Here is a 27,934-nt window from a genome sequence, read left to right as displayed (position 1 = left end):
AAGGCTGGAAATTTCAAGAATTACTTGGAATTACTTTCTAAGGGTAGAAAAGGCAGAGGAGCTGTGGTTTGAATTGAGAGCTTGAGAATGACAGAGATAAGGGCCTGAATGCTTTATTAAATACAATAAAATGGACCCAAATGCCCAGATATTTTTCAGACTTTTAACAATGTAGTGAAATAGTTGTTTTTGTAATTGTGAATTCCTACCTTGAAACATCACCATATGTTGAATTTCTGTTCATGTTTGATGTAAAATCCAAGTTTGTCCATCCTAAAACCAGGCAGAGACAGAGGAGAGGTGCTGGAATGACTTGGGGCTGTTCACTCTGGGGAAGAGAAGCTGTGTGGAGACCTCAGAGCAGCTTCCAGTGTCTGAAGGGGGCTACAAGGATGCTGGAGAGGGGCTCTTCATCAGGGACTTGAGTGATAGGACAAGGGGTGATGGGTTCAGACTGAAACAGGGGAAGTTCAGGTTGTGGATAAGGCAGAAGTTCTTCCCTGTGAGGGTGCTGAGGTGCTGGCCCAGGGTGCCCAGAGAAGCTGTGGCTGCCCCATCCCTGGCAGTGCTCAAGGCCAGGTTGGACACAGGGGCTTGGAGCAAGCTGCTCCAGTGGAAGGGGTCCCTGCCCGTGGCAGGGGTTGGGGCTGGAGGAGCTTTAAGGTCTCTTCCAACCCAAACCAGTCTGGGATTCTGTGACTTGTGAATTAACCATAATCTTTATAAAAGCAACAATAAGCAGAATGAGGGTGTGTTGAGTTCTAGCAGCTGCTTTTCATACCACTGGTGTCTCCCCAGCCTGGTTTTAGCCTGTCTTTTCTCTATCTGTACTTTGCTCCCTTCCAGCTGTGTTGCCACTTGTGAGAAAGGTGTTGATGGCAGCAGCTTTACACCTTGTTGTAATGTGCTTGGTTCTTAGAAAGTTTCTTTCATGTTCATTGATTTTGTGTGATTGTTTCTATCTCTGTGAGATCTAAGTTGCCTAAAGAAAAGGACAAGTAAATATAGCTGCTTAGTAACACCTAACTTGAAACAGATCCTGCTTTTGAAGTTGTTCTTCTTCTTTCCCTGTTCTCAAGGCTGTTAGTCCACAGAATTGTGTGAGAGGCGCAGGGCACAAGTGTTAACATTTTTCTATACAAGATCTGCTGCAGTATTTTTATGTTTGTATGGGTGTGGGAATGCTGGAGAGGGACTCTTGATCAGGGACTGTATGGATAGGACAAGGGGTGATGGTTCAAACTGAAACAGGGGAAGTTCAGGTTAGATATAAGGCAGAAGCTCATTGTGCTCAGTTCTTTTTAATATCCAATTTTCTGAGTTCAAGTCAAGTCTGGCTTCATGGCTTCACCTCTTCCCTGTGAGGGTGCTGAGGCGCTGGCACAGGGTGCCCAGAGAAGCTGTGGCTGCCCCATCCCTGGCAGTGCTCAAGGCCAGGTTGGACACAGGGGCTTGGAGCAAGCTGCTCCAGTGGAAGGGGTCCCTGCCCGTGGCAGGGGTTGGGACTGGTTGATCTTCAAACTCCTTTCCAATCCAAACCATTCCATGATTCTATGATTTGAAGCTCAGTCTTTTCTTCTGAGGAGGAGAACATAATCCATGTTATTACGTGAGTCTTTCATCTGTAAGCTTGTAGAATTTTGAGGCCAGTATCCAAAGACTGGTTAAAGTTGGTTTTTAACCTACCTGTGGCAGGTGTGAAGTGACTTCACTATCTCTAATTCAGGGGAATTAAATCCTCTATTTTCTGTTGCTCTGTAGCCACTACAGGGCTTTAGGCACTCAATAAATAGTATAAAATCTACGGAAAGATAGATCTTGAGCATCATCTAGTGTGTGGCTGAAGCCTGGTCAAAGTGTTCTTTAATTCTTTCTTCTGCACGTGATTCCCATTTGTGCCCCCTTTTCTTTTGGTGAGATACTGCTCTCTTTTTGCCTTCACAAATTTGCCTGAGTGCAAGTAGGAGTGAAGATATGTTTCTTTTACTTGACATCAAGGATGGTGATGTTGTTATTCCTGATTTCCTGCGGAGACTTGGACTTCTGACCACTTGTATTGTGTGTCCTGCAGCCAAGTCACCCTTACCGCAGAGCTCTGTGTGCCAGAGGAATGCGGCTGTTGACAGTGGTCTTTGTTCTGGAGTTTGGGGTAGTCTTTTAAACACCCCAGGCCAGGATTGTGGAGCACGTTGAGCTTTGATCTTCCCCAGAAAGTTCGTTTCCCTTAGCAGGGGTGCTTTGATGTTCTCTACTTGCTGAAGCTGATGAATGCCAAGTCCTTCACCATGGAGGTGCTCCATCCAGTTAATAGCTGAGACCAGATCTTTTCCGCCAAAGGAATGTTCTTGTGAATCCAGCCACATCCAAATACTTTACTACACTCAAGTGAGCAAAAGCGCCTCTGTGCTGTACAAATTTATCTGTTGAAAAGGTCAACAAGGGGATCCTGCCCCTCTGCTGCACTCCGGGGAGAACCCTCTGCAGTCCTGATCCAGCTCTGGGGCAACAGCATAAGAGGGACGTGGAGCTGTTGGAGTGAGGCCAGAGGCGGCCATGGAGCTGCTGCGAGGGCTGGAGCAGCTCTGCTCTGGAGTCAGGCTGAGAGAGCTGGGCTGGGGCAGCCTGGACAAGAGAAGGCTCCTGAAGGGGAGACCTGAGAGCAGCTCCAGTGCCTAAAGGGGCTGCAGGAAAGCTGGAGAGGGGCTTGGGACAAGGGCCTGTAGGGCCAGGCCAAGGGGAATGGCTTTAACCTGCCCGAGGGGAGACTGAGCTGAGCTCTTAGGCAGAAGCTCTTCCCTGTGAGGGTGCTGAGGCGCTGGCCCAAGGTGCCCAGAGAAGCTGTGGCTGCCCCATCCCTGGCAGTGCTCAAGGCCAGGTTGGACACAGGGGCTTGGAGCAAGCTGCTCCAGTGGAAGGGGTCCCTGCCCGTGGCAGGGGTTGGGGCTGGAGGAACTTTAAGGTCCCTTCAAACCCAAACCAGTCTGAGATTCTATGAGCTGAACTGGGAGAGAAACACTTCAGGGACTGGGAGTGCCCTGGTGAACAAGCAACAGGAATAGGAGAAGATCAGAGTACTTTTCCTTCCTTTTTTCCACCCAGCAGATGCTCTACCTACAGAATTGAGCAGCCTTCACTCCTTTTCTCACTGTCTCCAGAAGGACACCAGATTCAGGAAGATTAATTCTGTTTTCAGTGTCTCCCATGTTGCTTCGTCTTAGTCCCATCTGTCTTGGGGATACTGTATGTGAGCTGAATACTGGCAAATGGGACAACCTTTCCATGGCTTGTTCAGAGCAGGTGTTTTGTGGTTGTGACACCACTTGGTTTTCCATAGTATGTGGACCACAGCCTCTAATAACGTAGCACGGAGTTATTCTGGCAGGGAAATTAGAAGATGGTGATGGGAGAACATGTGCGTTTCACGGTTCTAGGTGATGGACGGATCCCATTCCTGCATGCAAGGTACAGAAATATCCTTTGAAGGAAAACTACGAGCAGTATTGTTTAAAGAAAGCTCTATGCAGAGCAGGAATGTGCTTTCCTGTTAGCAGACGTGTGTTGAATAAGCTGTAGGTAAGCAGATCGGTTATTTCACCTGGCTTGTGGGGTGACAACCATCCTTAAACAGCTTAAACCCACTTTGGCACAGTTAGGAGACTTGCACTGAAGTGGCTGAGGTGTGGGCACATTCCCACTGCCTGTTGGATGTGTGGTGGTGTCTGCAGAGATGTGCAACAAACAGCAGCTGTTCTTTAACCAGCAACAGCTTTTCCTGAAGGTACAAACGGGTTGGGATGATCTCAAGAGTGCTGTGATTGGGGTGTAAATGGTGTGTTGAGGGAGGTGATCCTGCCCCTCTGCTGTGTTCTGAGGAGAAACCCCTGCAGTCCTGATCCAGCTCTGGGGCAGCAGCACAAGAGGGACGTGGAGCTGCTGGAGCGAGGCCAGAGGAGGCCATGGAGCTGCTGCGAGGGCTGGAGCAGCTCTGCTCTGGAGCCAGGCTGAGAGAGCTGGGCTGGGGCAGCCTGGACAAGAGAAGGCTCCTGAAGGGGAGACCTTAGAGCAGCTCCAGTGCCTAAAGGGGCTGCAGGAAACCTGGAGAGGGGCTTGGGACAAGGGTTTGTAGGGCCAGGCCAAGGGGAATGGCTTTAGCCTCCCAAAGGGGAGACTGAGCTGAGCTCTTAGGCAGAAGCTCTTCCCTGGGAGGGTGCTGAGGCGCTGGCCCAGGGTGCCCAGAGAAGCTGTGGCTGCCCCATCCCTGGCAGTGCTCAAGGCCAGGTTGGACACAGGGGCTTGGAGCAAGCTGCTCCAGTGGAAGGTGTTCCTGTCCATGGCAGGGGTTTGGAGCTGGATGAGCTTTAAGGTCCCTTCCAACCCAAACCAGTCTGGGATGCTGTTACTCTGTGAAACCTGGGTGACACTGTCAAGATTCCTAAAATGCAACAGATGAGTGAGGGAAAACCTCCCGGGTTGCTTCCTGCTTCAAACCGTTTTGTTAGCTCTAGGATGAAAGAAGCTGTGTGAATGATGGAATGTGTCTTGGCTTCTTCAGAAGCAAATGGGGATCAAAGACACTCCTTGTATTCTTGTTTCCTAAATACTCCTGGTAGGCTGTGTGAATTATTATGTGGTGGTGTGTCTAGATAGGAAATACCTTGAATATTTTGCATCTGGTTTGGATAAGCCACGGAAAAGTACCATTGTTGTATCTCATAGAATCACAGAGTCCCAGACTGGTTTGGGTAGGAAAGGACCTTGAAGCTCCTCCAGCCCCAACCCCTGCCATGGGCAGGGACTCCTTCCACTGGAGCAGCTTGCTCCAAGCCCCTGTGTCCAACCTGGCCTTGAACAATGCTAGGGATGGGGCAGCCACAGCTCCTCTGAGCACCCTGTGCCTGTTTTTGCTTTGTTTCCTGTTTTAAAATAAAACCTGATTAGTGCTCATTTTAAATACCCTTGAGCTTCAAACCTAATCTTCATATTGACTAATGATATAAAGATATATATTTAATATTGAAAGCCTTTGGTTTGAAAAGGGCCGATGAAACATTCACACTCCCCTGCAGCTTCCTGGTTTTGATTCCTTTTTGTATTCCTCTTAATGGAAGACCTGTATTTTAGCATTGTTTTGTGTTAGGTTGTCATGTTTCTCTGCTCACATCCACAACTGCTTGTACTTTGCTGAGACAAATAGCTGAAAACATTGCCTAGGTTTGAGGTTGCAGGAGCTCTCTCTTGATAGTGACAGAACTGATTCCTTTTGGCTTTGTTGCTAGTGGCAGCTCATTCTAATCTCGAACTGTACAGTGCTGTGATTTATGAGGAGTTTATATTGTCTGGAATTGTTTTCTCTGTGCATTGCTGGAGGGTCATTGTTCAGGCACCAGGTAAAGATACTTCATGGGTTACAATAGAAATAGTTTATTGTAGGTGGCTTGGACTCAGTATTTTTGATGATGAATAAAATCTGAGCCAGAAATATGCTTAAAAGTGAAATTTGGGAGAAAATTGCTTTGTCATTTATGAGAGGTTTGTGAAGGAGAAGCTTTTGATTCACTGGAAGCTTGTGCTGATCCAAACCACAAATGTCTTCTGTTTAAACTCGAGTTTCCATGTGGGTTTGCACTGTCGCACAGAGTATTTTGCATATATATTGATAGTTTTCTTTAAATTGGATATATTTTACTGAGTGTGTTTTACATATGGGCATCACAGGGCTGGGCACATGGGGATCAGGTCTCCCTGAGCCTTCTCTTCTCCAGCTGAATAGTCCCACCTCTCTCAGCCTTTCCTCACACACTGCCCAGTCCTTGGATCATCTTTGTGGTCTCTTCTCTGGACCCTCTCCAGCCCATCTGCAGCTTTTCTGTACAGCAGGACCCAAACTGAACCCAGTATTCCAGGAGTGGCCTTACCAGCACTGAGCAGAGTGGGACAGTAGCACCTTGATCTCTGCTGGTGATGCCCTTGTTGATGTTCCCCAGCACCCTGCTGGGTTTCTCTGCCCCAGCCGCGCACTGTTCACTCCTATGGAGCTGGTTCTTCCAGGTCCCTTTCCCAGAGCTGCTCCAGCCGGGCACATCCCAGCCCGTGCTGCTCCAGGATTGGGTTTGCCCAGGGGGCAAAACCTGACACTTGTCCTGTTGAGCTCCATCACGTTGTTCCCAGCCCGTTCTTCAGCCTGTCCAGCTCACCCTGCAGGGTGGCTTCACCTTCCCAAGTGTCCACTTCCCCACTCAGTTTGGTGCCATTGGCAAACTGTGTCATGGTACAGTTGATCCCATCACCCAAATCACTGGCGTAGGTCACTAGGATATTGTATCTTTTATTTCTTTGGGGAAAACTACGGTTTGAAAATGATGTGTGTTGTAGTAAGGAATTTATAGAGGAAGGAGGAGCTCTGATAGGTTGCAGGATGTTTGAGTTGTCAGTTCATGCCTTTTTGCAAGAACATTAGGAAGCTCTATTTGGAGCTACTTTAAGACTAGAGATGAGATAGTACAAAGAGTCTGTAGATCAAAATCAAGTTTCAAGAAAGTCATCCTTTATACTTCCCAGAGAACTGGACTTGCAGTGAGCTTCCCTATGGGAAAACCAGCTGAATTTCTTGACTCAGCAAGCGAAGAGCTTCTTGATGTTACAAATACTTGCACTTTAAGAGTTGTAAAGATGCCCTTCACACGTCTGCTGAGATCAGGCAAACCTGGAGTTGATTCGCAAGCAGGAAATGTCACTGGCTTCTCGTGGTGGCTCGTAGAGCTCCATTGTGGGCAGGAGTTTAGGCTGTGGGTGACCTCAGGAGAGTGGTTTTGAGTTTGGCCTTCTGGCTTGTGTGCTTTCCCAGCTGATGGAGCTTGGCCTATATGAGTGTGCTCTTGTTCAAAGCCTTGGCCTGGAGGCCACATTCACACTGCATTGAGATGTTTGTGGTGTAAGAACTGCAAACTATCCATACTTGTCGTGGGAGGAAGGCTGGGATTGCTCTTAGGAGTCCTGTCCAGACTTGGGCTTCCATGACCACAAATTGACTTCAGGACCTGCAGACATGCTGCCATGAGAGCAGAATCCAGCTTGTTCATGCAGTTGGTGGGCAGAATCTCCTGGGAAGCAGCCAGGAAGGAGAAATATGCCTGGATTAATGGCTTTAGCTTAGGTTTTCTAAGGAGGAAAGGAGCAAATCATCCCATTGTGTGAGAAGGTGAGGAGTGTCAGCAGAAGCCCCTCAAGGTTGAGCTAGGAGTGAAAAGACAGGGTACAGGTGAGTGAAAATGATGGGCAGCAAAGGAGTGTTAAAGCTTTGCTTCACTGCTGAAGGATATCAGTTACATCTACAGCTGGTCAGGGGCATACAGGGAGCACTATGGGAATGGTGGCAGCAGAACACTTTCAGAGGCAATAGGGGAAGATGTATGATTGCCTTGAGGGAAATGACTGCAGTGCTCAACGTTGATTTCTTCTCCCCTTAGTCTTTGAAGCCAAAATCTTCACTTAGACTTCAGTGTTTAACATAGCATTTGGAAAGAAGAGCCAAGATAATGCTCTTGACATGTGTGTTGATGAACATCTTTCTGCAAGACCTGAGGGGTAAGAATTGCACATAAATGTCTCCACGCAAAAGGGCATGGTTGATGATCTTGTGCTAATCTATGAGACAGCAAGTTGAGCTCGAGAGCAGACAAATGAAGCCAACCCAAAATCTAAGCAGCAGAACTGTGGTTGAACAGTGCTATTTAATGCTCAACACAGAGCAGTAACTTACTCTAGAGTTTATTTAATGGGTGGTACAAAGTCACTACTAGAGCAGCTTGCTCCAAGCCCCTGAGTCCAACCACACTGCCAGGGATGGGGCAGCCACAGCTTCTCTGGGCACCCTGTGCCAGCGCCTCAGCACCCTCACAGGGAAGAGCTTCTGCCTAAGATCCAACCTGAACTTGCCCTGTTTCAGTTTGAACCCATCACCCCTTGTCCTGTCACTACAAAAGAGTCTCTCTCCAGCATCACTGTATCCCCGTTCAGATACTGGAAGCTACTGTTCCTTTCTCTTTTTCCTTACCAATATTGTGTTTGCACTTAATATACACCTGAGGAAGCTTCGAGAGCTTTCCAGCTGCCTGTCAGCTACTTGTGTTGAACCACAGAGCTAATGGTGATGTTTTTACATCCTGTAGGCAGTGAAATGGTTCAGTGACTGCATTCCAGGCAAGGCTATTGCGTTATTACATTTTCTGTACTCACAGGAGTTGGGCTTGCAAAGGAAAAGCCATTTTTTAGTGTAATTATGTCAACTCCCCAACCTGCAACAGTCCCTGAATTTGAAGCTGTGGCCGCTTTGTGATGAAAATCACTTCTGATCACTCAGCCTCTGTTGTTAGATCTATGTAGTGTTAAAATTGCCCCTTTGAAGTGGCACATTGCTTGCTCTTGCCTTTGAAGAACCACATGTGTGCTTACCTGGTGGAAAGGAGCCAACAGGAGACCCCTTCTTATTACAAGTGTGTTTCTAATTTTACTAACCTGGTTTGTTGTACTCCAGCTTCTGAAGGCTGTCTATGGATAACTGTAGAAATCAGTGCTTTTCTGTCCAATAACATCCTTTAGATGCTCAGAATATTATGCTTATCTTTCAAAATGCTTTTCTAAGGGTAATTCTATTTAGGATAAACAGGAAAGCACAAAGAGGAGCCTCTTATACACAGCTTTTGCCAGTCTTGTCCTGAGGGATCATTTCTGTAGATGAATTATTGTTCCAAGTAGGTTGTCTTTGTCTCTGCTGGACACGGAAAGGGAATATTAATGCAGGTTGTTCCTGTGTGTATGGGTGTTCCTGGAGTGTCTAATTAGGCACAGAGCTGCTGCTGTGCTGTTAACTCAGCATTTATTGCCAGCCACTGGCCTACACTGAGCTACAGTGCTGACTGATGTTAGCTGAAGTGCTTCTGAATTCAGGGTTGTGTCTTTGTCAGTGTCATACCTGTCCTGGAGTTAAAAACCAGGTAGAAATGCACTTGTATGATGGTGCATTTTCATGTTAGTGGGGAAAGTGGGATGAGTCGTGGCTGCCCCATCCCTGACGGTGTTCAAGGCCAGGCTGGACACAGGGGCTTGGAGCTGCCTGCTCTAGTGTGAGGTGTCCCTGCCCATGGCAGAGGGTTGGAACTGAATGATCTTAAGGTCCTTTCCAACACAAACCATTCCATGATTCTATGGGTGACGTGGGCTGGCAGGAACCTCATGAAGGTCAACAAAGGCGAATGCCAAGTCCAGCCCTGAAACACTCCAGCCTTGAGCAACAGGTCAGGCTGGGGCAGCCAGTTGGGGATTTCAATGCCATCTTGTACATGAATATTTCAGGAGTAAGCAGTTCACCGTCGGGTGCCTCCCCTGCTGCTCATGGATTAGAATCTCTTTCCCTTGCTTAGAATAAATCCATCTCATCACTGTAAAAGCCATTTCAGATCTGTTTCGCTGTTCAGGGAGGTGGGGAATTGATATTTAACACTGCATTTTAAGTTGCTGCATGCAGGTTTTGGTTTCAAATGTAGGTTGGGATATTTTGGAGGGGGCTAAGCTGTATCCGTGGTGTTATTCCCTGTCAGATAAATGGGGTTTAGGTTGTTCAGTAGTGATTTTTGTCTCTGAATGGGACAAAAAGGTTGAACAATCCCAATCTGTGATCCTAACTTGATACATGACGTTGGGGTTTCAGTGTTCTGGGATTACTCCCAGAAATGAGAGCTCTGTTTTAATGTTTTTAGTGGAAGGTTGTGGAGTGAGTGTCTGATTCCATCATAAAGAAAACCAGTTTAGTATTGGCTTGGATATCCTCTCACAGTATGTGTGCTCCAAGTGTACATCAGAAGCAGGAGATGCAGCGTCATCATTTTCCACTGGCAGATGTTCCAGCTGTCAGGAATTATTCTCTATCTGCTTTATGGGAAGCTGGAAATTTGGGATGTTTCCTAATTCACTGATTCACCTCCTTGAGTGCTGGGGGATTGAGTCACTTTAAAATCAGTCACAATCTGCTCTGCAATTCTGAAGTGGATTTACTTCAGGAATTCGTCATGGGGTGAGTTCATTTTTAGACTCAATTTTGAAATTTCCTTAATAGCTCATAACATAAAACCAATGGAAAATCATCTAATTCCTCCTGCTTTTTCCCGTTCCTGTTCTCATGGCATTGGGGCTTTACAGATCTGCAGCACTTCATGTGGCTTTCACTTCTGTTGACTTGGGGACATACACAGTTGGTAAAGCAAAGAGAAAATTATACTGACTGAATGATGCTGAGAAAATGATTCTGTTATGGATACAGGAGTGTGTGTTAAAAGGATTTAAACAATGGGTTTAGTTAACATCACCATGCAGTGTGTGTATGTGAAATTCCCCACTCTCCTTTCATCATCTGTCAGATAGCACTGAAAGCATTGGTTCTGTTGCTGTGTGTTCTGCTGATGTGGGAAATCCACTCTCTGTAGAGCTGAGTGTGGTGTTTGCTCATTTCCCTGCGCCTTGCTTTGTTAGTGCAGCAGCTGGGGACTCCCTTAGGTCAAGGTCAGTTAAAACAGGTGCTTTTCTGTAGCATAACAATTCCAGATGTTTTGGATTTTATACTGTTTTGTAATTTTCTGCTGCTTTGCACAGTTGTATAATATTCTTTTAATTACAGTTTCTGAGCAATTAGTCTGAATGTCCATAGCCAAAAAAGCCCATAGAACCATGGAGTGGTTTGGGTTGGAAGGGACCGTAAAGCTGCCCCAGCCCAGCTCTCTCAACTCATGACATTTCAAAGTAAGACAGCCGTCCTCTGCAGAGCTTCTCTAGCTGCTTGGCCTTCAGAACGAACATTCCTTTGTAATCCCTCCAGGATTAGGCTCATTCTAGTCACACGGAGCTGTGAGCCACGGAAGGAGCTGCAGGCAGAAGTGTGAGGAGATGCTGTGGGTGGCTGGAGTTAAATCACGTATGTTGAAACCATTGGAATAGTTCTTCTGAGTGTGGCTTTTCCTTCAGGCTCATAGCAGACTGCCCTAACATCAGGGTCTATTAAAGATAGGTTCTTGGTCACCCTCTGGATTGGCAATAAAATATAGTTCCTTTTACATGGCAGCTTTTTGTCCTGATGGTGAGAATAAATTTATTTTTATTGTGTTTCTTTGGTTTGGAGACTTAAGTCAGGATTTTCCTGCAGTATGAGGATTGTGGCAAGTATTAGATATAGATGGAAAATGTTTATAAGTTATAGACACCCAATATTGTTGAATATTTTCTTGACAGGCTGAGAATGTTGGGGCTGTTGAGCCTGGAGCAGAGAAGCTGCGTGGAGATCTCAGAGCAGCTTCCAGTGTCTGAAGGGGGCTACAAGGATGCTGGGGAGGGGCTCTTCATCAGGGACTGCAGTGATAGGACAAGGGGTGATGGGTTCAGACTGAAACAGGGGAAGTTCAGGTTGGAGATAAGGCAGAAGCTCCGTGAGGGTGCTGAGGTGCTGGCACAGGGTGCCCAGAGAAGCTGTGGCTGCCCCATCCCTGGCAGTGTTCAAGGCCAGGTTGGACACAGGGTCTCAGAGCAAGCTGCTCCAGTGGAAGGCATCCCTGCCCATGGCAGGGGTTGGAACTGGATGAGCTTTAAGGTCCCTTCCAACCCAAACCAGTCTGGGATTCTATGACTGTATTTATTCTTTCTCACCCTCTTAAACAGTCAAAGTCTTTAAATGCTTTTAAATGATTTTTAGGGGGGGCAAAGGAAATTCACGGTTTGCAGGATAAAGGTGATGTCTAGGATCTGTCTTCCAGGAACAGCACTAAGATCCTTTTTTGGTTGTCTAATTCTGTTGTTCTCTGCACTTAACTAATGCTTAATTTGTGAAGGGCTGCAAATAGCAGATATTAATACTTCCCAATTTAAAGGATCCCTAAATACCATTTGTGCTTTCCTGCAGAGCCACTAATTCATTTCTTACAAGCTTTTCAGTAGCAGTTAGAGAACATTTTATTAGCTCGTGGAACCAAATGTTTCCTTATATGAATAAACTTGAAATTCCATCTGGAACAACAATAAGGTTAAGAATATCCCAGCTTTGCCTGTAAAGTCAGGATACCCATGAAAGTGTTCAGGTTTCCCAGGTTAAGGAACGATGATGCATTTCTTAGTCAGACTTTTGTTTTTAGTTCCCTGCTCCAAAGAATTTTCTCCTGGGAAATGTGTCTACTTGAGCCTCATATTTCGTCATGTTTTGTAATATATTTATAGCTGTCATAAAAGGATTCCTGTCTAAACTGTCCCGAGGTTAAATCCAGCTTTGTGTTTGGCTAATGGAGGGAAATGCAGTCACAAAGCAGCGGAGAACACCGGCTTCAAGGGATGCGGCGCCTCATCCTGCTGCTCCTTCAGGATTTACCATTATATTAATTCACCAAAACACAGATCAAACACCAATTCAAGTATTGTATAAGTCAGATGATGTGCTGCCTTGCCAGTTTTCATTCCAAACCCCCATTTAAAGCACAGAACAAACTCGAAATGTTTCTAATTGAGGGAGGTGCTACTGTACAAGACATGTTCTTCATGCTGGAGCTTGCAGTCCTGCCAGGTCCAAGATCTTGGTTGGGTTTACAAGCAGATTTGCTTTCCAGGGTGTTTTGTAGTTGTACAGTAAGGCCAGTTGGATGCTTTTGTTTCTTTTCTCCAGTGTAAACCTCTCAATGTAGCAGGTTTTTAGGGGATATCTGAGGCTTCCAGCTTGTGACATTTGTTGTTATGCTGTTAATTTAAGTGGAATTTGTTTTGCATGAGGAGGGGGGGAACCCTCATGGCGAAATACGGAGCTCCATATCCAGGTTCTGTAAAAACCTAGAATGTTCTGTGACTATATCATAGAATCACAAATGGTTTGTGTTGGAAGGGATGTTAGCGCCATTCCCCTTGGCCTATCCCTACAGGCCCTTGTCCCAGGCCCCTCTCCAGCTTTCCTGCAGCCCCTTTAGGCACTGGAGCTGCTCTCAGGTCTCCCCTTCAGGAGCCTTCTCTTGTCCAGGCTGCCCCAGCCCAGCTCTCTCAGCCTGGCTCCAGAGCAGAGCTGCCCCAGCCCTTGCAGCAGCTCCATGGCCTCCTCTGGCCTTGCTCCAGCAGCTCTACGTCCCTGTGGTGCTGCTGCCCCAGAGCTGGATCAGGGCTGCAGGGGGGGTCTCCCCAGAGCACAGCAGAGGGGCAGGTTCCCCTCCCTGAGCTGCTGCTCACGCTCTGGGGGTGCAGCCCAGCACACAGGGGGGGTTCTGGGCTCAAGCGCACACAGAAGCCGGGTCATGGGGAGCTTCTCCTCACCCAACAGCCCGACTCCAAATCTTTTTAATGAAATTATTGAATTTTTAGTATTTTGATTTATGTATTAATGGATTTCTTTTTTCCTTCTTTTTCAGAGCATTCAGTCAGAAAAGAGCAGCAATTGAGAAGGAATATGCACAGGTAGGTTCTACAGTAATTTTATTATCTATGGCATTGTTCTCTTGATGTAATTTATTCATTAGGTCTATAGGGATTTTCATTTACTCTTTCTGTAAGTCACTATGAAAGTATCTCTTGAAGCTCCAATTTGGACAGTTTGGCATGTGCAGGGCTTAGACCTATTCCGTTTTTTCATGGATGTTTTGACTCAAGGAAGTTCCTGTGTACAGAAACCATTTTTCATATTATTCTTTCAAATTGTTGCAAAGTCAGGGACCTCTTTGAGGTTTTCTCAGAAGTTAGTGTGAAACCTGAGTAAAAAAGTAAAATCAGGTCAATTGGAAGGAGAGGAAATGGGTTTTGACATCCTCGGGCCAATATAAATTTACATTCCCATTCTTCAGTAGGAGCAGCTTCCCATTCATCTGCAATAAAAGCAGCCAGATTTGGCCTCGTGCTGGTGATAGGGAGTGGAATGAATTCTGGTTTGTTTGGGAGAAAGGAGGGAGGATAGATTTTTTCCTCCCTGCTTCCAAAATTAGAAAGCATCTCATAAGGGTACAGCTGCCTCCTTCATTTACAGGGAAGGCTCTTGGAGCTTAAGTCCAAGTCCAACAGCTTAAAAAGACATTAATTTCTTTTAAACCAGATTAAAAGTTGAATGAAATAGTAGCAAAGGAGCTTGTGGAGCTCAGTATACAATAAACACAACTGGAGATGTGGCTGATGTTACAGTTGTTGGTGTTGGGGCAGGGACAGAAGTGACATGTGAAAATGGAAGCTGTTGCTTGGGTGTCTCTACCTGTAGTTTGTGGCTTGTTGAGTTAAGCCTCCTGTTAGTGCTGCGTTACCCCCAGGTCTGCCCAGAACGAGTGTTGCTGGTGGCCTGACTTTGCTCCTCTGCTCTCGTGAGACCTCACCTGGAGCATTGTGTGCAGTTCTGGTGTAGTCAACATAAAAAGGACATGGAACTGCTGGAACAAGTCCAGAGGAGGCCACGAGGATGAGCAGGGGCTGGAGCACCTCCCGTATGGAGCCAGGCTGAGAACACTGGGGCTGTTGAGCCTGGAGAAGAGAAGGCTGCGTGGAGACCTCAGAGCAGCTTCCAGTGTCTGAAGGGGACCTATAGGGATGCTGGGGAGGGACTCTTCATCAGGGACTGTAGTGACAGGACAAGGGGTGATGGGTTCAGACTGAAACAGGGGAAGTTTAGATTGGATATAAGGAAGAAATACTTTCCTGTTAGGGTGGTGAGGCACTGGAATTCGTTGCCCAGGGAGGCTGTGAATGCTCCATCCCTGGCAGTGTTCAAGGCCAGGTTGAACAGATCCTTGGATGCCATGGTTTAGTGTGAGGTGTCCCTGCCCATGGCAGGGGGTTGGAACTGGATGATCTTGAGGTCCTTTCCAACCCTAACTATTCTATGATTCTATGATGAAAGATGATTTTGGTGTCTGTGCCGAATGTGTTTTCTAGCCCTACATCTCCTGCAGGGTGTCTGAGCCCTCAAACTCAGCTGAAAACACTTTGTAAATCAAATGAAATTTGCACTGAATTCAATCCAGACGCTGACAATAGTGCTATGAGGATCTGCAATTACTGCAGCTCCTCTTCCTCCACTGTACATGGATTGACATCGGCATGTATCGATTGCATTGGCAGTTGCACTTGATTTGATTCAGAGCAACAATTTTTCGTTGACAGAATCAATAGATGCCTCCTGATCCTTTGATTAAAAGTATGTGTTTGTTAGTGAGTTTTGTAATGATTTTTTGTAATGACATTAAATTTAAGATGAATTCTTGATACATTTATCCATTCTACACTGGGAATGTGTTTTATATGCAGCAGTCGCTGCTTTTAGGGAGTAGTCTGGATAAGCTGGAAAAATAATTACATTCTCAGATTCAGAAAGCTCAGTCTTAACAACTGAGGCTTTCAGATCCTTGCATTTAAACACCACCCCCCCCCCAGGCTTTCCAGCAATCCAGCTGCATCATTTGACATCCCTTCAATGCCTGCTTCTATGAATGAGGGCTTTGGGCTCGCTTCCTTGGTTTGCTGATAAGTGCCCAGCTCAGGAACAACGTTGGATGTTTCTTCTTGGGCCTGTGAAAAGGATTTCTGTGTTGGAGATGGTAATAAAATTCCACATCGAGCCTTGGTTTTGGGGGGGGGAGAGGAATTGTGCTGCAAAAGAAATGTGAAGTCGGATTCATCAATGGGGGAATCTTCCTTTTAAACCTGTTCTAAAGGAAACTGGAGGTTTCTTAAGCAGGATTGCGACATCTTTTCACAGATTCTGTCCAAAAGCCTGTTGTCACTCTCACAGGACTCAGAATATTCTTACTTAGGACTTTTTGGCAAGTGAAAGAGATAAATAGTGGTGGAGAGTGAAAACCAATTGCCCAGAACTGAATGCTTTGTTGGTTAAAAGAAGTTGTGTTCTGCTGCCCAGTGCTTGGTGCCAAGTTTCACTCTACAAAGTGCTTTTGTTTGAAGTAATACCTATACAAATGCTCCTGAAACACATGGGGCAGTGTTGATAATTTACTCAGGTATCTTAAATGTATGTGATGCTCCATCCCTGGCAGCGTTCAAGGCCAGGTTGGACGAAGCCTTGGGTGCCGTGGTTTAGTGTAAGGTGTACCCTGCCCATGGCAGGGGGGTTGGAACTGGATGATCATCAGGTCCTTTCCAACCCTAACTATTCTATGATTCTATGATGTATCAGAACCCCTATGTAAGTTACACTATGGCTCATTTTACCAAGGCAGTTGGTTTTACTCGGTCTCTTCGCCATATTGTACCTGTTGAAGTGATTTCAGGCTTGTTTCAGTGCTTATTATCTGCCTCTGGTGGGTTCTTCCTTGGCTTTTTTGGCTGTGCCATGGTATAAATGGGAGAAGCATCTGATGTATCACCCCTCCAGTTGTGAAGGGCTTTCTGGATCTGTTGTAGATATGCATGGAGAAGTTTCAATGGTATTTTCAGTACTGCATCATTAAATAGACATTTGAGGCTCACCTTAATGTTCAGAATTGAGAGCTTGAGCAGGCTTTCATTTCCCATTAGCAGGATTCCTAGTTAATAGCATTTAAATTGCAGTTTTATAGGAGTATTATTAGCTGTTCTCATGATTAATAAGCTGGCTGAAATCAGTAGGAAGGAATACTCTTTTGTTAGCTGAAAGAGCAACTTAGTGAATGCGTTTTGCTGCTGCCTGATAAAACACTGTTTTCCTTAGCTTGTGAAGGAGGTAAAATGGTGTTGTTATTTCGTTTCAGGTTGTAATTGCACCTCTGCTGTACTTTGTATTATTCTTTAACAGTTTTAACAAAACAGGAACCTTTCACAGTCTGTGTCCCACGCTGGGAGCACACAGAGGGGAGACTGAGCTGAGCTCTTAGGCAGAAGCTCTTCCCTGTGAGGGTGCTGAGGCGCTGGCCCAGGGTGCCCAGAGAAGCTGTGGCTGCCCCATCCCTGGCAGTGCTCAAGGCCAGGTTGGACACAGGGGCTTGGAGCAAGCTGCTCCAGTGGAAGGGGTCCCTGCCCGTGGCAGGGGTTGGAACTGGATGAGCTTAAGGTTCCTTTAACACAAACCAGTCTGGGATTCTATGATTCCATGTCCTGTTTTGTCATGCTTTGGTTTTGGTCCATCTTTGGCTCTCATTGTGTTGGAGTAAATAAAACGTGACTCCAGGCAATCAACGTGGTCCACCTCTATGTGTCTGCAAGTCATCTCAAAGAGCTTGAGCTGTGAAACATGCTCCCCGTTTCAGTGCATCCTGATCAGTTGCTAACTGTATTACATCAGCTGAGGGCATTGAGGAAACCAAGTGGGAAAGTCCATTCTGTGAGCTGTATTAGAGCTTTGGATTTGGGCTGAGGAGCAAGAAGGAGTTCCTGTTGAGCTGAAAGAAAGGAAAAAGCCACTGACTTATGATTTCTTTTCCCGTATGCTTTTTGAGTGGTCAGATGAATGTTGAAGAGGTGTGTGAGCTTAGAAAAAGCAGCTATCTGATCTGTGATCTGAGAGTGGACAGGTCTCTGGTGTTGGTTCCTGTTGCAATGAGAAACTTGATATATTTAAAACACTTTCAAGTATGGAGAAATAAAAGGGGGTACAGTTTATATCCACGCATTCCTATTGGCAGCTGTGAGTGAAGCGCAGTGTATCATAGAATCCCAGACTGGTTTGGGTTGGAAAGGACCTTAAAGCTCATCAAGTTCCAACTCCTGCCACGGGCAGGGACCCCTTCCACTGGAGCAGCTTGCTCCAAGCCCGTGTCCAACCTGGCCTTGAGCACTGCCAGGGATGGGGCAGCCACAGCTTCTCTGGGCACCCTGGGCCAGCGCCTCAGCACCCTCACAGGGAAGAGCTTCTGCCTAAGAGCTCAGCTCAGTCTCCCCTCGGGCAGGTTAAAGCCATTCCCCTTGGCCTGTCCCTGCAGGCCCTTGTCCCAAGCCCCTCTCCAGGTTTCCTGCAGCCCCTTTAGGCACTGGAGCTGCTCTCAGGTCTCCCCAGAGCTCAGCAGAGGGGCAGGATCCCCTCCCTGAGCTGCTGCTCACGCTCTGGGGGTGCAGCCCAGCACACGGGGGCGGTTCTGGGCTCAAGCGCTCACTGAAGCCGGGTCATGGGGAGCTTCTCCTCATCCAGCACCCCAAGTCCGTCTCCTCAGGCTGCTCCATCCGGTCTCCCCCAGCCTGGGTTTGTGCTTATTAGTTCATTCCCTGTCATCTGGACAGAAAGCTGGTGTTCTTTTCGGCCTGGAGGATACAGAAGGTTACTGTGGCCTCAGGGAGAGCAGGAAGGGATTGTGGACTTTAAGGGTGGGTCCCTGCCTTGGTGACAAACACAACGCAGCCATAGGTTGACTGGTCAATAGCCTGTTTTGTTAACCCATGAACCTGACTGACTTCTTTCTTCCTTGGAGGAGGAGATTAGATTTACTGCTATGGCAAATCTCCCTCTAGAGTATTCCTGTAATACTGACGATGTTTGTCTCGGGTTTGATTTATGCCTGAAACCAGTGACTTCTCTAATCAACCAGTGAAAACTATCAGTGAAATAAGCCCTCAGAGTGGGGAAGATGTATTTTTAGGACTTTTATCTTTTAGGGAATTAAGAGACTTCTGTATTCCAGATCATGTGAGGAAGGATTTAGTTGGTACTAAGCACACATACAGAAAGGAGTTATTTCTCAGGCTTATCTTTAGATGAAACTTGGCTCTCGTTCCGTGGTTCCTCTGCAGAGAAACTTCCTCTTGTAGTAAATGAGTAGACTATGTAGAGATTTCCGTGCTGGGCAGGGAGATGAATGATTGCTATATCTGGATGTACTTGATAGCAGTTGGTTTAGAGACAGCAAATGCCTTTGAAATCCAGCTCTGGATTTGTTGAATTTGCAAGCTATCTGTAGGGAATGTTAGGAGAAATCCAGAGGGAAATCTTTCCATCCATGAGCTTCCTCATGTCTGCAGGTGGCAGCTTTATCTTTGCTGTCTAGTTTAAGAGGCAGACAAAAAATCATTAAAAAAGCCCTTTATATCTCTGGAATCTCTCAATATAGTCCTTCTCTTGACATTTTCAATGTCTTTAGCGCACTGTTTTAGATCTCTTTATAAAGCCACATCCAGCCTGGCTCCCACTGGCTTCATGACTGATCCCTGATGCTTCAGAGGCTCGATGGTCATTACTCAAGTCTGTCAGTAGTTTGGAGCCAGCTTCATTCTATTTAATCAGTAGTATTGCACAGAACTTCAGTAGTCAGGATCTCAGACTGGTTTGGGTTACAGGGACCTTAAAGCTCCTCCAGCTCCAACCCCTGCCACAGGCAGGGACCCCTTCCACTGGAGCAGCTTGCTCCAAGCCCCTGTGTCCAACCTGGCCTTGAGCACTGCCAGGGATGGGGCAGCCACAGCTTCTCTGGGCACCCTGTGCCGGCGCCTCAGCACCCTCACAGGGAAGAGCTTCTGCCTAAGAGCTCAGCTCAGTCTCCCCTCGGGCAGGTTCAAGCCATTCATCTTGGCCTGGCCCTACGGGCCCTTGTCCCAAGCCCCTCTCCAGGTTTCCTGCAGCCCCTTTAGGCACTGGAGCTGCTCTCAGGTCTCCCCTTCAGGAGCCTTCTCTTGTCCAGGCTGCCCCAGCCCAGCTCTCTCAGCCTGGCTCCAGAGCAGAGCTGCTCCAGCCCTCGCAGCAGCTCCATGGCCTCCTCTGGCCTCTCTCCAGCAGCTCCACGTCCCTCTTGTGCTGCTGCCCCGGAGCTGGATCAGGACTGCAGGGGTTTCTCCCCAGAGCGCAGCAGAGGGAAAGAACCACATCAGTAAGTGGTCATCTCTCAAAAGAGGTTTGGATTCATGCAAATAGGGTACAAAACTAAGAGGAAAACTTGATTTTCAACCTGGATTATGGGAAATGTGTATTCATTAATGAGTAATTGCTTTAAGTAAGTGTCTTAATTCCTTTCCATTTTCCTGAATAATGTCCTCTTTGGCGTGGAACGTGTGTACATGATGTCAGATGCCTCTGGAGCCTGGACTGTTTTATTGGTTTGCCTGAAATCTCAGCTTGGCAGGCTTTCCCTTTTCCAGGAGAGGATCCATACAGCTTCCCAGTCACTGCCTGATGCAGAGATCATGCATATTGATGACCTGGCTTGGTCCTTTAAGCCATGATGCTGAAGAATAATACATCAGCAGAACTTACTGCTTCCAGAAAGCAAACACCTGCTTGATCCCACCTTTGTATTATCCTCTCCTAGAGCCCAACACCATTCAGAACACTAGGATATCAAGCAGAGGTTGAAGAAAATGAAGTGTAAGACTTTAGGAGCTATTCACCCCATTCTTTCCAACAAAGCATGGAGAATCAGTGGCCCTGAATGCTACAAAGACATGATCTGCCTCATTTCATAAATGCTTAAATAGACTATTGTGGATTTTAGAATAACTTGTAGAGACAAGTTGGACAAATCAGGTGTTCTAATGGGATTATCGATACAATTCTGCACTTGTCACGGCTCAACCCCTTAGTGCACATTTCCCTTTTTCCCCCCAAACAAGAAGCTCTTTAGAATTCTCTCTATTAAATGTCCCTTTAACATTGAATATAATATACTTGGCCTGGAACAAAGGCTGTGGGTCTACGTGTGACATTCCAAACGATATTATCAGTGCCCTTCTCTTTTTATGTAGATTTTACATTCAGTTGTTAGTGTAGTTTTTCTTTCTCCAAGAAACCCATGTCAGCATTTAAAGCGGGGCTGGGGGTGAGGGGAATATCAGGTATCTGATTTAGGGCTCGTCTCACTGACAACATGTTCTCTTAGGTGAAAAACGAAAATGCCTTTAAGTGAAATACTTGTCCATTTAAAAGGCACGTTCAAAGGCAGCCTTTAGAAACTGCGCAGCTCTCTGCTGCAGGCTTTATGGAATTCTTTAGGTTAAAATAATATTGCCCTAAGAACAGAGGTGGACTGTCAGCTTCTATTTTCACTGAAAACATCGAGTTCCTTCGAAAGGGGTTGCTAAGCTTCGACTTACACTATTCCTACAAAGAAAGCCCTTCAGAAAGAAACTGCAGGTTTTGCTGAACTGATGCAAGCGTATTTCTCTTTGCCTGCTTTTAGCCCTTATTTTTCTTTCCAATTACTGCACTCATAAGCATCCACTGCCTGCAGTTTTGATGCATGTAAGTGGTGCTGCTTTCAGATGAAGAGCTGTAGACTTAATAAATGCTGTTCATTTTTTACTCAGTCTTTAAGATTCAGTGAACTGGGCTGTGTATCCTTCAGTCTGTGGAGTTCATACAGGCATAGAAGGGTTTGGGTTGAAGGGACCTTAAAGCTCCTCCAGCTCCAACCCCTGCCCCGGGCAGGGACCCCTTCCACTGGAGCAGCTTGCTCCAAGCCCCTGTGTCCAACCTGGCCTTGAGCACTGCCAGGGATGGGGCAGCCACAGCTTCTCTGGGCACCCTGTGCCAGCGCCTCAGCACCCTCATATGCTCTTTATGTGCGTTGTGTTTTGTTTTAAATCCCTAAAGCTTCTAGGAAAGAGGCCAACATTTGGTGGATGAGCATCACCTACATCCCTTCCTCCTATTTTCTAGCACACCATAAAAAGTTCAAAAGCCATTTGTCTCTTAGCATTCTTCTGGTTTCTTGTTGCATTTCTGAGCTTTCTTAGTCCTGCATTTATTCCGGAGCCCTAAATTTAAAGGAAAATTGTTTGTATTCCAACTGAACACTGCTTCTTTCCCAAATGAGCGCCTTCTCTGTTACAATCCAAAGGCCACAATTTAGGGTACAACCAGCAATTCCTGCCTTGCCTGGGAAGGGTGCTCTGGAGGGTGGGCTTATAAAGAAAAGGTTTGTTTAAAGAAAAAAAGTCATGGATTGATAAAGGGACGTAGAGTTTCATTCCTTGTTTCACCCTGAAGTTCAGGTAGCTAATTCAGCTGAGGAGATTTTCTGCACTTCAGCTGGGTTTCGACTCTGAGGCAGACCGAGGTAATCCGTAAGAGGTGTTACTACTTTCTTCTATGGGGCTATGAAGAAATGTTTGATTGCACCTTCTATAAAGCAGTTTTGGACTCTCTGTGACTCCTTATATTATAGGTAGTGATGTTTCTGAGCAGTTATTCTTACTTTGCACATCTCTCAGGTTATTATACCTTAATTTTACGAATGATAAGGTCTCCAGTTCTCAGCAGTCCTGATCCGAGCGCTTCACTTGACGCCTAGCAGTGTCTTAGATGGATGCCAGGTAAACTGGGCACTGCTTCCTGGCTACTAAGGCTGTTTGTAAAAGGGTTTACTTGAAAGGGTACAGTAGATGTGTTCTTACCTATTTTTAAGAGCTATACTTCCTTCTTCCCCTTTGCAGCCCTGCAACCAGACCTCTACAAACCAGACCGTGTTGACAGCTAAAAAAAACCCACAGAGAGAGAATGTTTAAGTCAAATCTACCATGAATGATGATTCAGTGTAAGACCTTACATACACAGTAGGAGATTTGTTCAGTTTTAGACAGATAAAAGGCCTTTTATCAACTAGTCCTGCCTCTTCTCTCAAGGAAGAGACGGGAGAAGGGAAATGCGAGGTTACCGAGGCCAGTGTGGGAGAAGAATCCAAGTGGTAGCTGCAAAGTAGTAAAAGATGTGGTGCTAACATGATAAATATATTCTACAAGCAAAGAAGTCTACATGAGCTAAGGAAGTGAGTACTGCTGGTGTTTGTATGGCATACTCCTTTGGTAAATATATAACTAAATTGCTAGGATTTGTCTCTCATATAGTGTGGAAATCGTAGGATCCCAGCCTGGTTTGGGTTGGAAGGGACCTTAAAGCTCCTCCAGCTCCAACCCCTGCCACGGGCAGGGACCCCTTCCACTGGAGCAGCTTGCTCCAAGCCCCTGTGTCCAACCTGGCCTTGAGCACTGCCAGGGATGGGGCAGCCACAGCTTCTCTGGGCACCCTGTGCCAGCGCCTCAGCACCTTCACAGGGAAGAGCTTCTGCCTAAGAGCTCAGCTCAGGCTCCCCTCAGGCAGGATCAAGCCATTCCCCTTGGCCTGGCCCTACAGGTCCTTGTCCAAAGCCCCTCTCCAGGTTTCTTGAGGGTGTCGTGCTCCACTTGCTTACTAGATTGGTTCAACCGCTGAAATAATAAACCCTCCTGAAGTGTTTTCTAGAGCACTCAGTGAAATTTCGGTGTAATTCAACATTTGTTTGCTGCCAAGGTTAAAGTTTTCAACCAAATAATGAATTTTTGGGGAAAGTCAACAGAACTTATTTCCAGGGGGTTAGAACTAAATGATTTCAAGGTCCTTTCCAACCCAAAGCATTGTATGATTCTGTGATTCCCTTTGCTGTAAAACACTGGGAGAGATGTGGGTACGTTTCTGAAGTACGAGTCTGAATTGAATCCAAAATGTGGAAGAAATTTGTGTGATGGTATCCATTATAATGCCATACAATTCATGCATTCAGATGACCCTCCTAATTACAAGTGTGAAACAGTCAAAACATACTTGGGCAGTTTGGGTATTGCAGTTCCAGCGTATGTGGTCATGGTGGTTTGGTTTCTTGATCTCAGAAACTGTTGCGACTTAATCTTCATGTAGTAGCGTTCACAGGTTTCTATCCTATTGGTTGCATCTGAGCAACTGGATGATCGTTTTTCAGTGTTTCCCATTAAAAGTGTAATCAGTCTGTTCAATGAGCTTTATGTTGGGAAATATCCATGTCTATTAAAAGGAATTAACTCTGGGGCTTGGAGCAACTTCCTCTAGTGGAAGGTATCCCTGCCTGTGGTAGGGGGTTGGAACTGGATGAGCTTTAAGCTCCCTTCCATCCAAACCAGTCTGGGATTCCATGGTTATATCATAAAATAGGGTTTGGTAAGTTAGGGACATCACCATCATGAATACCATCATCAACATGAATATCACACAGGAATTGGGAGTACAGGATAAGTACAGTGTAGGAACAAACCCTGTGCATTGATTTGCATTTTAATTTCTCTATGTAAAACGTCCCTTTCAGTCACCAAAATAGTTTTGATGAGTGTATGGACTTAATTCATTATCCTATATTTTCTGCCTGACGTACTCCCACTGCTGTTCATTTCACTGGCAATACACTCAATGTTCTGCCTTTCTGCCGTTTCAAGGGTAGCTTGTCATATTTTCAACCCGAAGAAAAGCAGATTCCATCCTGGTTGCAAACAGAAACTAATTGAGTAGGAGGAAGGCTGGAGATTTATGAACACACCCCACCACCCCCCTACCCCCCCGGCTCTGGTTTTCTTAGCTCTGTGTATAAATGTGGCTTGAAGCCTTTCTCTTTTACCTTCACAAACCATAAAGAGGGAATTTAAACTATAAAGAACACTTAGTGAGGGCTGGTCACATATTTTCTGGGATGAGAAATTTGGGCGGTCCCAGGTTTCCTGGATTTATTTCTTCTCGGGATGCCAAGTACATCTGTGTTTGCTTTTTGATTGTCTATCCAAATAGCCTAGCTTGAAACTTGCACTTTTCCCATCAAATCCTGTTCCTTCTCTTTATAGTAGTGTCTTGAAAGGCATTTTCTGTCCGGGGTTGCTTTAATGGGTTTGAGTTTTGCTGGTAATTTCTGTTCGCTTAAGGTAGGGCAGAGCATCAGTGTGATGGCCTCCATTAAATGTGGTTGGACGTGGGATTTGGCAGCGGGAATTCTTCTGTGTGCTTATGGAAGAGTCGTCTTCTGGATAAGAAGGATCCAACCATTGCTGAGGATGCATTAGGGGTGTCAGGCGGTGGCAGAGGGGCAACCATAAGGGGTAAGGGATAGTCCGGAGGAGAGAGGAGTGGCCATGAGGGGTAAGTTGTGATGGGAGGGGCAGCCATAAGGGAGGATCATGAGGGGAAATGGGCTTGCTCTTAGTGACGTGGTTTAGGGATGGACTTGGCATTCGTGGGGGAATGGTTGGACTTGATGATCTTAAAGGTCTTTTCCTACCTGATTGATTCTATGAGAAGAAGGATAATGCACTATCTGCCTATATAAAAATATGCAACTATGATCAGGTATAATGATGATACAATTTTTACTTAACTTCTATAAGAATCTTCTATGGAAAGCGAACTTCTGGGATGATGTGCCCATGTTTCAGGCCTTTGGTTATGAAAACATGCTGTAAACCTGCACACGCTGCTGTTAGATGGATAGAAAATGATATAGGAGAAAGCTGAACAAATTCATCCAGGCTGTGGAGGCTGTGACAGAACATGAATGAAACTAGAACGGTGTGTACCTCTGGAAAGCTAACCTAAACTTCCCCTAGAGCAGTTCATATATGTAAAAGAGTAAATGAGCATCCCCTTTGTGAAAGATCATCGTTCACCTCTACTCTTATGTCTGAAGTCTGAGAAGTGAAGATACCCAACAACTGAAGATAATCTCCAACACAAGAGGGACGTGGAGCTGTTGGAGCGAGGCCAGAGGAGGCCATGGAGCTGCTGCGAGGGCTGGAGCAGCTCTGCTCTGGAGCCAGGCTGAGAGAGCTGGGCTGGGGCAGCCTGGACAAGAGAAGGCTCCTGAAGGGGAGACCTGAGAGCAGCTCCAGTGCCTAAAGGGGCTGCAGGGAACCTGGAGAGGGGCTTGGGCCAAGGGCCTGTAGGGCCAGGCCAAGGGGAATGGCTTGAACCTGCCCGAGGGGAGGCTGAGCTGAGCTCTTAGGCAGAAGCTCTTCCCTGTGAGGGTGCTGAGGCGCTGGCACAGGGTGCCCAGAGAAGCTGTGGCTGCCCCATCCCTGGCAGTGCTCAAGGCCAGGTTGGACACAGGGGCTTGGAGCAAGCTGCTCCAGTGGAAGGGGTCCCTGCTGTGGCAGGGGTTGGGACTGGATGAGCTTTAAGGTCCCTTCAACCCAAACCGGGCTGGGATTCTTGGCTTCAGAGCTGATTTCCTGCACTCCAGCATATATGAATTCCATATCATATGAATTCCATATCAATAAAAGTTAAAAATTGCTGGGTTTGGTTGTGTGTTTGTAATATCAGGGCTTTATAATGGTAGAGGCTTGAGCTACCTCTTCTCCCTTCCCCTTGTTTCAGTTGAAGCTGTCCATCCTCAAGAGTTGTTCCTTAGTTGGCCGCTTTATGCAAGTTATTTGTAGGAATTTAGGAGTGCATTTCTAGTGCTGTATAGGTGGCTGTTAGGACCAGGGTTAGATCTGTTGAATCTCCAGAGCTCCCTTTCAACCTCAGCCTTTCTTTGGTTTTATTTCTAAACAATTAAAATATTAGGGATTTAATAGAGAAATGAGCTGTGTTATTTTTTTCATGTCACTCTTTCAAATAGCTTGAGCTATTTCAGAGTTTGAGTGAAGCTTCTGCATGATGCGGTTGTGCAGACGTGTCTTACTGGCTGTTTTGGTACCTCCAGAGCTTCAAGAAATGAGGCAATATGTTTCTAATGCTTTGAAACTTGCTTTTTACAATTAGGAGGCTGACAAGTTGAGGTTGAGCAGGTCATCTGCGGAAGTTGGCAGGGACCCTGTGCTTCGTTCTTTTACACAGTAGATTTAAATCAATCCATTGAAGATTGTGAGGATTGCTATGATTCTGTGAAGATTCAGCTTCCCTTTTATTTTACAAAGGGGAATAGACAAGGAGAATTCAGCTGCCCTTTTATTTTCCCTGAGAGCAATATAAAATACAGCCTATGATGTGGGATTGGATAGATCCTCCTTGTTTAACTTCGTGTACTACAGTGAAATGTGCTTTCATGAAGCTTGCAGTGTTTCAAGTGCCTCCCCCCCCTTTTGTTTTCATATAAATGAATTATTCTGGTACTGTAATACCTCTAAATAAGCATTTTCACGCTGCTGATGCAGTAAGATTTCATATAACCACCAAGGTATTTTTGCAGGTGTGAAAACCAGAGGACACACACAGAGGTATTTCTGTTTGAAGGCAAACCAGCTGCTAGCAAAGGGCTTCATCAGTGCTGCAGAATTAATTGCTGGTATTAGTGCTCTTTTGCCCTGGTCTCTGTTCCTTGCATCACCTTCAATTCACACCCTGTGCTCTTAAGCAAAGTCTTCAGTTGCAGAGGAGGGTCATGCAATTCTGTTCTTGCGGTAGGCTCCAGAGATAAAGGGGCTTGATTGCAAAGAAAAGTGATGGTGCTTAACTGGCTGCTGGAATAGGTGGGGACTGCTTTGCAAAACCTAAGGATGAGCTTTTCACTTCCTTCTCTTCCAGCCTTTTGTTTCTCTGGAGCTGTTATTTCATACTATGAGTGATGGCAGTGGGAAAACTGACAAAGTGAAACCCTTTGTGATTGCCCATTGGAACATCTGTGAAGGAAGATAAAGCATCAAGGATATTATCAGGATAGATAAAGCATCAATTGTATAAGCATATTTTCTTCTAAATTTCAGTACAAACACAAATTATCTCTTCTTGTTCCTCTCTCTAAAACTACAAATGGTGGAAGACGTTTGGATCAGTTGTATTATCCTTCTGTGCTCTGTCTCCTTTCTATGTAGGCTGTCTCCATTAATGCCTCTGCCCCAGCTTATGGATGAGAATACTTCTGTTCTATGGTTGTACAGACACAGCTGGGTACCTGTGCTTTCAGAAATCATGGAATCACAGAGTGGCTTGGGTTGCTGGAAGAGACCTTAAAGCTCATCCAGTTCCAATCCCCTGCCATGGACAGGGCCACCTTCCACTAGAGCAGCTTGCTCCAAGCCATTATATGATCCTGTTGGAGCGGGGCCAGAGGAGGCCATGGAGATGCTGTGAGGGCTGGAGCAGCTCTGCTCTGCAGCCAGGCTGAGAGAGCTGGGCTGGGTCAGCCTGGAGAAGAGAAGGCTCCTGAAGGGGAGACCTGAGAGCAGCTCCAGTGCCTAAAGGGGCTCCAGGAAACCAGTCTGTGATTCTATGGAAAAACACGAAATATAGCTAAAGAATGGAATTTAACGTAGTGCCTGTTCCTGCATC

The 27,934-nt window shown here is 46.1% G+C and overlaps 1 protein-coding gene across 2 annotated transcripts in view; it reads left to right on the top strand.

Annotated features, from left to right (window-relative positions):
* FCHSD2 (FCH and double SH3 domains 2) overlaps positions 1 to 27,934 on the top strand; it is a 151,859-nt gene that overhangs the window by 15,290 nt on the left and 108,635 nt on the right. For both annotated transcript variants that reach the window (XM_065678921.1, XM_065678920.1), the window contains exon 3: positions 13,419 to 13,464. In XM_065678921.1, coding sequence (XP_065534993.1) covers positions 13,419 to 13,464 — 46 coding nt within the window. The remainder of the gene's footprint in view (positions 1 to 13,418; positions 13,465 to 27,934) is intronic.

The sequence above is a fragment of the Lathamus discolor genome, chromosome 4 (assembly GCF_037157495.1).
Source record: "Lathamus discolor isolate bLatDis1 chromosome 4, bLatDis1.hap1, whole genome shotgun sequence".
In the NCBI taxonomy this organism is placed as follows: domain Eukaryota; kingdom Metazoa; phylum Chordata; class Aves; order Psittaciformes; family Psittacidae; genus Lathamus; species Lathamus discolor.
The sequence above is the reverse complement of the archived record's forward strand: the minus strand, read 5'-3'. Positions and strand labels throughout refer to the sequence as shown.